Genomic DNA, 12,762 nt, shown 5'->3' on the forward strand with positions numbered 1-12,762 from the left:
CCTTATGAAGATTTACTAAGCGTTCAATTGGCCAAGCAACTGCTGTAGATCATTATGTTTTTTCTTGGGTCTGTTGTCACTGCTCTTTACTTGTGAGCACTAAAGATGGAACTCAGATCTCTAATCATAGCGTCTCACTGTTTTTATTGGAAGACAATGCATTGTCATTATGGACTTTGGCAGTAGCGGCTGTACAAAAATGGATGTGCCCTCTGGTTTAGGATCTGAAGAGAAACCCTGAAGGCTGAACATCTTTAGCAATTCGAGAAAAAAGGAAGTATAGAACATTATTGTATTTAAATATCTGTCATCATATTCTCTTCCTCTCCCTCTCTCTTATTGATTTCCTATTTTCTACTCTACACTTAATACTCAGCACTAGGATTTGCCAAGTTTTGAAACTTTAATGAATTTGTTCTTTTAACACCGTTTCCAGATTGATGGTGTTACTGGCAGTAAGTGTAAATGCTGTTTCACATTCGTGAGGCAGAATTCCAGTCTGGCAGGTGATTCTTGGGAAGCTTCCCATTGCAGGGGTGAAATTATGAAGGTATATATTATCTAATTTATTCAATCCATGGTGGTTGAACAGGAATAGGTAGCACAAGGCTGGATGCCTTATGAAGATTTACTAAGCGTTCAATTGGCCAAGCAACTGCTGTTAGATCATCATGGTTTTTCTTGGGTCTGTTGTCACTGCTCTTTACTTGTGAGCACTAAAGATGGAACTCAGATCTCTAATCATAGCGTCTCACTGTTTTTATTGGAAGACAATGCATTGTCATTATGGACTTTGGCAGTAGCGGCTGTACAAAAATGGATGTGCCCTCTGGTTTAGGATCTGAAGAGAAACCCTGAAGGCTGAACATCTTTAGCAATTCGAGAAAAAAGGAAGTATAGAACATTATTGTATTTAAATATCTGTCATCATATTCTCTTCCTCTCCCTCTCTCTTATTGATTTCCTATTTTCTACTCTACACTTAATACTCAGCACTAGGATTTGCCAAGTTTTGAAACTTTAATGAATTTGTTCTTTTAACACCGTTTCCAGATTGATGGTGTTACTGGCAGTAAGTGTAAATGCTGTTTCACATTCGTGAGGCAGAATTCCAGTCTGGCAGGTGATTCTTGGGAAGCTTCCCATTGCAGGGGTCGTTGGGTTTATGATACTCACAGAACTTTGAAATATGCAGTGCAGCGTCACCCTTGCATGTCTTCATGCAAATTCATGCATGAAATGGGATTTACATGGATCGAATGGGAGCTGCAATAGCTGTGGTGATGACTTTATGACTGCACACTCCACTGCACCGTCGATGACCACAACTTTAATACCCAGAAATTTAGGACCTGTGGCATCCCTCCTCAGGAATAGCTTAGAAGGATTGCTTTAGATGTGGGGCACATGCTGATCTCTTCACAGTGGACTAGATCACATTTTACGTATTTGGCAGGGGAACAACTCAACCTCCATATTTAGATTTCCCACCAATGGGGTATACTTGGTTTTTACAGAGAAGTTTGTGTATTCATTGTAAAATATATTATCCCATCCATCCATCCATCCACTCTAAAAGAACTACATTTGAACATGTTGTATTAACATTGTTTCTGTCTGTCTTTTGGTCTAAAAGCATCAAGTTGTAATATTTTGCTGTATTAACAATTAATTATGCTGTATTATTAATTAATTTAACCTATGTCTGTCTGCCTGTGTATCTATCTGTGTCTGTCTATCACTCTATCTCTATAAGTAAAAGCGCCAAGTTTTAACATACTGTATTGCTTTCTCTTTTTTTTGAAAAAGGATAATTTTGCTGACATATGACCTTACATGGCAGGTTCTGGTCTTTAGCATCCACCATTGCTTCTCCTGCTACACCACTGCTGTTTGACTGGTGAGGTAGTCTGGCTCCAGGGAACCAGCTCAATTATATGAAGACAGATGGGCGCTTGGTGCGCAACTCCTGATATGGTTCCTTTTAAGGCTGGGGTTCTCTCACTGATCTGGGATCTTATTCTTAGGTTCACTGTCCCTTCTTTCTTAGGAAGCGTGCTGTAAAATGTGTGATATGTGGTGCAGAATCAATTCATGTCACTCTTGAGATTTGCATTCGCACTGTTCATGAATGCTATAACCAGTTGAATTCCTAAGGCATATCACATAAATTGTCTTTGTACATGTCTTTGCTGTGAGACAGAAAAAAGCTTCCGAGAATGGCTTGTGTCTGCACCAGTAATTATTTTTTATCTGTGAATATCCACCCACACTTTTCATTTCTCCTGCGACATACAAATGCAGATGTCCTTACGCAACAAGAGGCCTGGCAGTAAATTTGACCCTTGTGCTAAAAAGAGCAAGACATCCACCCCACACCAACACTGAATATGATATAGGGCTGAACTACAAGCCATAATCTGTCTTAAAACCAGTGCTAAGCTTGTTTTCCCTATATAATTCTTTTTGCAATCAGTTAATAGAGGAAAATAAATCTTGGTTATGTAAATAAATATATAAGACCATTTAATTGAAGAAAATATGTGAGTGGCACACCTTGTTGTCTATGACGCAAATGTAAAGCAAGCATTACAAAATATGTTATTAATCACAGAGAGAGGCCACTTTAAGTGGTGAGTATTACAGGGCCTGAAGGGAGATTATCAAGGGTTGGGCTCTTCCATTGTATGTGTGGTTTCATGGAGAATTAGTGTTTTGTATAGCATGACCATGACAAGAGGCCTGTGTGTACTGTACTAATTCAACAACGGGCTGTCTACATTTGACTGTAGTGTAACAATATGGAAATAAAAGCACGGATAACCCTGAGACAAGATACTCATTCAAGCAGATCATAACTGCAGCCAATGTGTAAAAATGATGTTGTGTTTACTTAAATGTAAACAACATCATTAATTTCCGTAAAAGTCCCTCAGTCAGCGAGAATCTGTTCTTTTTACATCACAGATAAGCTTACATAACGTGATTCTATAAGTTGTCTCAGACTTCTAGATAAGGACCTGTGGATTGTATCAAACATTAACCGAAGCATGGCCTACAACAGCTGAATGGCCTAGAAACATCAACACTAAAAGACAAACGGTGGCGTTGTAATCTCTCAAATAATACTGTCTGCACCAATAATTATCTACAAAAAAGTACACCACTGTTCACTAGCATTTAATTCATAATTAATCATTTTATTCAGCAAGGATGCATTAAACTGATCAAAAGTGACAGTGAAAACATTTGTAATATTACAAAAACGCTGTTCTTTTGAACTTTCTATTCATTAAATAATTCTAATAAAAAATAATGTATCATTATTTCCATAAAAATATTTAGCAGCACAACTGTTTTCGACACTGATAATAATAATAATATTTCTTGAGCACCAAATCAACATATTAGAATGATTTTTGAAGGATCATGTGACACCGAAGACTGAAGTAATGGAGAAAATTCAGCTTTGCATCACAGGAATAAATTACACTTTAAAATATATTCCAAAAATAGAAAACAGTTATTAAACTGTAACAATACTTCACAATATTACTGTATTTTTTATCAAATAAATAAAATGACTTCTTTTAAAAACTTTACCAAATCTAGACTTTTGAATGGTAGTGTTCTTCTTCTCAAGTTACATACTAAGTGTCATAAAAGTGTGTTTGTAATATTTATCTTTAAAGTAAATGCCACATGTTTGATATTTTGTTGTCTAGTGCAAAGACATTCATACATTTTAAGTGTGGCTTAGGTGTCCAGACATTTTTTTAATTATATGATTCATTAGTTATTTAACTGATAATATTCTAATATTATATCAGTGACAAAAAGTAGTATCAAAATGTCATATGTGTCCAGTGATTAGCATGTCCCACAGACCATAGACTATTTAAAGACAAGGAGGGGGAAAAAACATACAAACAACTTTTGCACCTGCCTCACACTGACTGCTTGTTTTTCAGCTCTGCAGTCGTGAAATATGGTTCTGACCTCCAGTTAACTCGGACACAGCAGATGAATGAGGAAGTTGTTCTTTATCAGAAGTGAACTGATGAACAGCTTGTAGTGTTATGTAATACTTACCAGTCTGTGTTTCTATTCTTCACAAAGCCTCACGCCTCACCCGAGCGCTAATGAAGTATGGATAATATGTACTCATGATCACCATGTCAAACCTTGCTTAGTCACATTGAGATGTCAGTCTTGTGACATTCTCCAGGATTTGTGTCATACTAGTGAGGGATCTGTGTTCTTTTATAGGCCTTCTGCCTTCAAAAATGGCCTTATTTATAGTTTCTCTTGATTTTCTTAATTATAAACGGCTTGTTTGGACAATAAATCCACTAAAGTGCCTGATGTGGTATGATGCATTCTATACTGTAAACTAGTTTTGATACATGACATTTTATGGTGCCCTTTGTGTTTATTCTTTTGATGATAGTTAGTCATTGTTAGAACCTATCATGAAAAGCTCAATAAGACCGGAATGTGGGTTGTAAAATTCAGTATGACCTGAATCTGTTGGGTCGATGAGCTCTAGACTCATTTTAACGCAGTCCTAAACTTATTTGCTGCCCAATGTTATGGCCCAGACAACTTTTGCCTACTGCAGTACCTAGTCAGCGAATATGTGTGCGGTGTAATCAAATAATACAAATAAATCCACGTCCACTACTCTCAGGTGTTTAAAGATTCAAGGGCGGCAGAATTGCTTTACAAACAAAAAGATTAGTTGTGTATCCTTAATAAACATTTTCGGGATTTAGATGCACCTTTTTTGGGTGTGAAACTGGGAACAGCCTTTCTGATTGTTGGCAAAAAGAGATGTTTTACTTAAAGGTATTTGTCTACGTGCATTAGGTCAGATGGATACTCCCAGAAGAGGTGCTATTACAGTTGCACATCCACCCAGCAGGGCCTTCAGTAATGACGAGGTGAATATCAAGGATTTCCTTGGTTTGACTCCATTTGAATGTTCTGCGACCCTTCTAAATCACTTCAGGCCTGGATTGTCACCAACAATGCTCTCCTACCTCAAGGCAAACTATTTTTAGGCCAATGACGCAGGTGTCTCGTATCACCACCTGCTCAGAACACCGATGAGGGCTCCCTCTTTCCGTGCTGCTTGGCAACGGGGGATGCTGTTGCCAGGGGAACTGAAATTGGTTGACATCACACACTGTCAGAACCTCCCCTATTGAAATGGTATTTAGTTCAGCTCTCTGATCACATACACACTGATCTATCATGACTAACCCCCCGCTGCTGTTGCCCCCAAGACTGATCAACAGCTTGCGAGCTATGAGTCATCCACAAATGCCACGCAGCAGAGAATCATTCTTTTCATCCTCTGTGTAACCAAAATAAATCCAATCAGAACAGATGTTTGGATGTTTTCTTAAGCAGTCCACACAAACACACTGTTAACATTATACAGTTGAGAATTAAGACATATTTAACCATGTATCCTTCATTTCCCAATAGATACGAGACTTCATATTTAGGACAGTCCCGGTGGTAATAAGCTATTTCTTGGTAGTCTCACAGTATTTGCAGTTTTAACATCAATACTGTGGGAGTAGATGGTTCTGATTTGGTTCCCTATAAACATCCCTATTTTCAGATTTATAGGGTTTATGGTTTTCTCTCTTTTTTTCTTTCTCATTTGGGACCAGTGAAGAAAAAGCGTGTTGGATGGGCTTAGTTATTTTAGTTTTTCAGCTGCCACTGCAACACCTCACATTTATTTGTGGAAAAGCTCATTCAAATCTGGGTTCATATAATATAAAATAATTAATAAAAATATAAATGTGTACATATAAAAAGAAAGAAAAAATATAAATAACATATACAGTATATATATATATATATATATATATATTACTAGTATTATATTACTAGTAAATAATCCAAAAGTGAGTAGTATTTTGTATCTTGAGTATTACAGATATATAGTATTTTGTATATTGTGTGTGTGTGTGTGTGTGTGTGTGTGTACACACATGTAAGATACAAAATACTGTTTGCATATATACATACATACATACATGCATGTAGGCTATGTATTGGCATGTATGTGAAATATAAGACCATAAGTTTAAAAAAAATAAAATTAACAGATACAGAGATCTTCATAATAAAAAAGTGTGTTTATGCTTATGTTGTTGTTTTGTTTATGGGTCCTCTTCAAAAGTGAGACATTGACAATTACAATGTCTTTTAGTGCTGCTTTGATAACAGGTCACAAGCAGGGTGGGTGTGTTACAGCTGCACGCCTCCGCCAATCCAATTAAAGAGTGCTGTGAAATTATTCATGAGCAGATATTTGACCAATAAGACGCGCGTATGCAAATCTCTTGCCTATAAAGACCATTCAGATGGTGCGTATCTAGCATTACTGTAACGCTTAACGCTTCTGTTGGTCGTGTGTGGATTGGGAATAGTGAATCACGAGCGCAGCTGGATGACCCCACAAACCGTGTCGATCTATAAGCTATATAGCTGATATCGAGTGCAACTGTGAAATAACTGAGCTTTTTACAAACGACTTTGCGTAGGAACTTCATCTGTTTGGAAAGGCAGCGTTATCTGTGCGGGAGTAGACCAGAAGTTTTTGCCATTTTAAGCTGGTTGTTCTTTCCATCGCCATGTCCTCCGGTGATGTGTCAGAGCAGTGTCGGCGGTTTTGCGTGTTATCTTGGGAGCAGGTGCAACGTTTGGACTCTATTCTTGGCGAGACGGTTCCAGTTCACGGACGTGGAAACTTCCCGACGCTTTCGGTTCAGCCGCGACAAATTGTTCAGGTTATTATGAAAGCACATATCTGAATACACTTTCTGCACTACAGCATTTCATTATAAACTTTCCTTTTATGGGTCCGTATAATATTTGACCTTTATTTCCTTTATTTCATAATATGGCTAGATTTGAAAATGCATTCCTCGATACTATCATATTATGTTACTTTTACTTCTTTTTTTTAATTACTAGTAAATAATTCAAGCAGCATTTCTTATCTCCATTTCACTAGTTATTTTTCAATAGTGCTTAATATTCCAGTAGTGAATATCTATTCAATTAGTTACTAGGACCCTTGCTTCACTATACTATGTAACAAGTCAATGTCAGCTATTCGCTTCAGGCTATGTATTCAGGTCGTAACCGGTACTTAATCCATTTTTTTTCCTACTAACTATTGATTTGCCGGGAGTATTTATTCCTTAGTTTTTTGTAACTATTAAAATAGTAGCTAGTATCTATTACAGTTGTGCCAGTACTAAATTAATATACATAGGCCTACCCATTTATCAAACACTATTGTGTATTTCAGTGTACTGGTACTAGTATTTCAGTTTACTGTGTACTTGTAATATTTAAATTTGAATTGTAAAGTAAAAAGCAATTATAACTAGTAATAATCGTAACTGATATTAGTGTTTCACGCATAGTACAGCTGGAATAGATACTAATACCTATGGGGACTATAGGAACTAGAACCTAATGAAGAGTTAGAGAAAAACCTGAAATGCATACTAGTCAGAAGTGAATATTTAATACCAGAATCACAGTTGCTTATCAAATTCAACTGCAAAAATGTGCAGTGGAATAGATATTAGTCACTATTGCCATAGTTAGCAAAGGGATACATATTAGTATCTAATGAAAAAGCATTAGTTAAATTGTAAAAGATGCTGCAAGTGAAAAAAGTTCTAATGAGATAAAAAGTCTTTGGTAAGGCAAAAATAGATACTAGTTAATTATAAGGAATAACTGTCACTGCACAATCAGCTATTGGTGTAATGTCTCAACCCCCCAAGGATAAGCAAAACATTCTTAGCCTTTGGCCCTCCAGCAGATACAGAAAACTGTGCACTTGGCAAATTTAAGAGAGTTGTTAATGACTTGGATGTTCTCACGATAACTGCACTGAGTGTAACTCATTACTGACCCTAATCCCATGCAACGTAACACTGCTTGAGCTAGTCCAGTGATAACCTCCATCAATGCCCCCCTTCTCAATTAAAATAATTATTGTTCTTATACACAAGCAGTGTGGGCTTGCATCTACACATGCAAGCAGATATTGATATTTTCTCCAGATCACTTCCTTTAGTAGGGCTTCTCCCAACGAGAGGGTTTGTTTCAAGTGTTTTAGGTAGAATGCTCTTGCAGTTGGACAGAAAATGTGTTCAAGATTTAGCATTTTATGTACATATGTATATGATCCCATATGGCAGCAGTTTGAGGGAATTTGTCCGTCAATCATGTCTACATCTGATATCTTTTATTTCAGTGTTCTCATATACTGTGAGTGATTTATACAGTGACATGCCTTAGATCCTAAAAATTGGCCTAAGATTGGCCCCTATTGGTTCTAATTATATGGAGATAGAAAGTATGAACTGTGGAATCTGACAGTTTCCCTTCCTTTGATCCAGTTCTGCTATACATGGAGTGGACAGTAATGAGTGGTCAGTCTCTGTTTCATAATACAACATCTGCCTGGGTTTGAACAGATAGTAATGCCCTGTCAATAAAACCCAACTAAGAAGCCCATTATATTTAATGGAAAACCTGTAAAAAAACAACTTTGATGTTTTATTACACAGCCTCCACATGACATTGCAAAATTGACAAAAGATGGCCGCTCGTTTTCCTTAACCTAAATGATTTACCACGGCACCATCTCATTACATGGACTTTGTGGCTGTTTTCATTATCATTATAACAGTGTTATGATTGCACATTTGCACCTTGTGCTGTGATGTACAGTTAAACCATAAAATGTAGGTTTTGAATGCAACTGCGTATACCTGACTTGGCATCATCTTAATATAATATTCACATGTGTTGCAAGGCGATCCGGTTTAACCCTCAAGGCTTTGGTGGAAACTGAAGAACCTTTGAGTTTGTTTGTCATTGGCAGTATTTTTTGAAACACCATTGATTGATGTTAATACAGACAATAGTCTATTATTAAATAAAGTAAATACACTTTTTGTTTAAATAAATCACACCCTTTATGCTTTAATAAATTGCACTCGGCCAAATTGCAATTTCACCTTGATTCATATGCTGCAAACCTGTAAAACTGTATAACGTGTTCTCAGCATGTGTACAGACACACGTCGTGCATAGTTCCACTGCGTTCACTTGGTCAATTGCTGCAGTCAGACCTAATGTGTAAAAATAGAAGGCTAATGATTTGATTGACAGGAGTGAGGCTAGGTGATCTGATTGACACTAATCTGACAGAGCTGTGGAAAATGAAGGTTACGTGCATTCAGGACGGAGATAATGAGTTTGATTCAAGCACATTTTAATATCTGAATGGTCGTAAAACAATATAAATGGCATACAAAACTGCTTGGCATGCATAAAATGTGGACTGTGCCAAATTCCATATTTTTGTCTTTATTGAATTAGGCATTTATGAATGTGTTCCTGATTTACCATTTGAGATTTATGAGACCTTCATGTGAATGTGAAATCTTGCAACTGCCTCTATCTATATTCATAAGAGAACAGTTTTGAATAAGTCTCGGCCTTCTAGAATGTTGTGCAGCTGTACAGTGCTGCATGTTCCCAAGTGAGTCTCTGTGAATGTATCACTGTCGATGCACAGATGTGTCAATCTCTACAGTGCACATTCCTTATAAATAGATTAATACTTAACTTTTTTTTTTATTTGAAGTGCATACAAAATGACTTCCAATTTGCAAATAAAGGCATTCAGCACAGAAGATTAACAATATATAAAAAAAAGACCAATTACAGTAAATGATGTTAAATGTGTGTATGTGGCATGTTCAAATTCTCTCAGGTGTGGTTTAGTTGGAGACATTATTCTACCTCGCAACAGCTAGAATCACAGCAACAAAGAGAGAAAATGTTAAAATGGCTAATAACTGCGGTGAATTTGTGTTGTTGATCACTGACTATAAACCAACTGTGATTCTCAGGTGTTCACAGTATGAGGGCAATAGATTAATACTTAACTTTTTTTTTTATTTGAAGTGCATACAAAATGACTTCCAATTTGCAAATAAAGGCATTCAGCACAGAAGATTAACAGTATATATAAAAAAAGACCAATTACAGTAAATGATGTTAAATGTGTGTATGTGGCATGTTCAAATTCTCTCAGGTGTGGTTTAGTTGGAGACATTATTCTACCTCGCAACAGCTAGAATGACAGCAACAAAGAGAGAAAATGTTAAAATGGCTAATAACTGCGGTGAATTTGTGTTGTTGATCACTGACTATAAACCAACTGTGATTCTCAGGTGTTCACAGTATGAGGAGAATAAATGCAAGAAATCTGTGATTTTTAGCAGTTGAGTCAACAACACTGATGCCTAGCTTAATAAAATGATATGTCTTATTAGGCTTTTTAGATAATAAGGTCATTATCTAATTGCAGTGGTGGCAGAACAAAGTATCCTCAAATTGTCCAGATAAGGTAGTGTTTAGTGTGGTATTATGTTTGCCATTGTTCACTTGTTCAAGCAGTGGTTGTATGTTACTGATTAGGGATACACCCATATTTAAATTGATTAATTAAGTAAAAAAATTATATTAATTTTATGGCGGATAACTGCTAACTGGTTTTGTCTAAATAAATGAAAATCAAAGCACTAAAAAAAAAAATTTGATCATTTATTAATTTATTGCTCATTTATTTTTTTTATTAATAAATGTGATTTTTATAAATTTTCTAAAAAGAATGTAACTGTTTTATTAAATATTAGTGTTTTACAAATTCACTTTAAGTGAGAGTTAGATGAACACCAGTGTCATCTAAATGTAAAAATATATCCAATACTGACCAATAAAATAAAAAAGAAAAAACCCTCTAATCTCTGATCTTAAACTATTTCTGCAGGTGGTTCGAGCACGTTTGGAGGAGCGAGGAATCACTGTTCGAGATGTGAGGCTGAACGGCTCGGCTGCCAGTCACGTTCTGCACCAGGACACGGGGCTCGGGTACAAGGACTTGGACCTGATTTTTGGCGTTTCTCTGTCAGATGACCAGGCCTTCCGCGTGGTTAAGGATGTGGTTCTCGACAGCCTGCTGGACTTCCTACCCGAGGGTGTCAGCAAGGAGAGAATCTCAGCACTTACTCTGAAGGAGGCTTATGTACAGAAGTTGGTGAAGGTTTGCAACGACAACGACCGCTGGAGCCTCATCTCACTCTCCAACAACACCGGCAAGAATGTTGAGCTTAAGTTTGTGGACTCTCTCAGGCGCCAGTTTGAGTTCAGCGTGGACTCCTTCCAGATAGCCTTGGACTCCCTTCTTCTGTTTGACCGCTGTTCAGAGACTCCCATGTCGGAGTGCTTTCACCCGACGGTGTTGGGACTGTGGTTTCAATCAAACTCTGTTTTGCTTCTTGTTTTTTTTAAGGACCAAAGATATTTTATTTTCGTTGTTAAAAAAGATAGGAATGTTTGCTGTTGTAATTCCAAGTGCCTAAAAACATTGTACAACAAAAGTGAGACCTGTGCTTTCTAAAACCATTTTTCTGTCTCCATGTTAATTGTAAAACTCTATTTTCAGGGATGGAGGCATGTATTTCCATGTGATTAAAAAAAGCACAAAACCTATCTTCTTGTGTTCTAGACCTCTTTTACCTTTTGAAGCGGATGTGGTCATATTCTGACAACTTAATTTGTTAATATTCAAGCGAGTTGGTATTTTGGCAAATAATTTCAAATGGTAAGGATTTTTTATATCAACGGAGCATTTATCATGAGACAGAAGAGGTGAAAGTGGTCAATGGTGAAACTGCAAGTGTAGCAGTGTTGTGGTCTGAATGTGTGCTGACTCTTAATCTGAGGAAATGGATCCATTGCAGTTCCAGGACATGAACCATAAGGATCCTTTCTAAAGCACAATGGCCCCTCTTTTAGTGTGACACTAAAGGTAACAGACAAAGGCTGTTTTGTTAACCCACCCATGCTTCCCCTGGAGATAGAATCCTATTTCCTTTCATAATGCCATATCCATGTCATTGTTTTTGTAAACGTCAAGGAGCTGGTATTGTGATGTAAGCTAACAGATCTAGGGATGTGATGTTAAAAATGATTACTACTGATTAGTAGACTAATATAGGCTGTAATTTAAAATTTTGTTTAATTGGTTTCTGCATATAAGTTCAAATAGTTTAAATAGACATAAATATTTCATTTTAATGTTGTCACTGCAACTGGTTCGTTCTTTCGGTTCAGGTTCATTCAATTTAAAGAGCACAACATCACTTTTCTTACGATGGTAGCATAGTTATTTGACTGGTTTCTGTAAGAGGTAATCCATGAATTCTCCTTTCACCATTTGTACTCTTGTGCCATTGCCTTTTGGGAATCAATCAATAAAGTATCTATTTAGAAATTCTCTTCCGCACAAACTTTAGGAGTGTATGAGAATATGGATTTTTTTTTCACTTTTATTAAGTTTTTATTTAATACGTTTTTGCAATTTTGAGTAAAAAAAAAAGCATCCTTAAAAATAATATTGCCTGTTTTCTGACAATATGTCTTTTTATGAATTAAATAAATTCAAAAATTGAATAAATGAATTAATAAATAAATATATAGTATTTTACGACTAGCATTATTATTTAAAATGTAATATTATGACCAATAGTTTTATTTATTTATCTTTTTTTTTGAGAGAGAGAGATTTACTTGCCAATTATGGAATAAAAAAAACGTAATGCTGTTTTGATGTTTTAAGAACATTTCGTTTAAGAA

General features: G+C 36.3%; 1 protein-coding gene across 1 annotated transcript; it reads left to right on the forward strand.

Annotated features, from left to right (window-relative positions):
* The first annotated feature begins 6,405 nt into the window (after nucleotides 1–6,405).
* LOC107755954 (protein FAM46A-like) lies at nucleotides 6,406–11,900 on the forward strand. The gene is made up of 4 exons (XM_016572916.1): nucleotides 6,406–6,812; nucleotides 10,895–11,376; nucleotides 11,570–11,591; nucleotides 11,850–11,900. The coding sequence occupies exons 1-4, from the start codon at nucleotides 6,657–6,659 to the stop codon at nucleotides 11,898–11,900; spliced, it is 711 nt and encodes a 236-aa protein (XP_016428402.1). The 5' UTR covers nucleotides 6,406–6,656.
* The last annotated feature ends 862 nt before the right edge of the window (nucleotides 11,901–12,762 follow it).

The sequence above is a fragment of the Sinocyclocheilus rhinocerous genome, unplaced genomic scaffold, assembly GCF_001515625.1.
Source record: "Sinocyclocheilus rhinocerous isolate Xijiao unplaced genomic scaffold, SAMN03320098_v1.1 scaffold11, whole genome shotgun sequence".
Classification (NCBI taxonomy): domain Eukaryota; kingdom Metazoa; phylum Chordata; class Actinopteri; order Cypriniformes; family Cyprinidae; genus Sinocyclocheilus; species Sinocyclocheilus rhinocerous.

What these genes read in the sequence shown, in the direction of transcription:
- LOC107755954 (XM_016572916.1), top strand. Translation starts at nt 6,657, where the DNA reads ATGTCCTCCGGTGATGTGTCAGAGCAGTGTCGGCGGTTTTGCGTGTTA. An exon ending in CCGACGGTGTTGGGACTGTG is followed by an intron (nt 11,377 to 11,569) that starts GTTTCAATCAAA and finishes CTCTATTTTCAG; the next exon opens with GGATGGAGGCATGTATTTCC. An exon ending in ATGGAGGCATGTATTTCCAT is followed by an intron (nt 11,592 to 11,849) that starts GTGATTAAAAAA and finishes TCTTAATCTGAG; the next exon opens with GAAATGGATCCATTGCAGTT.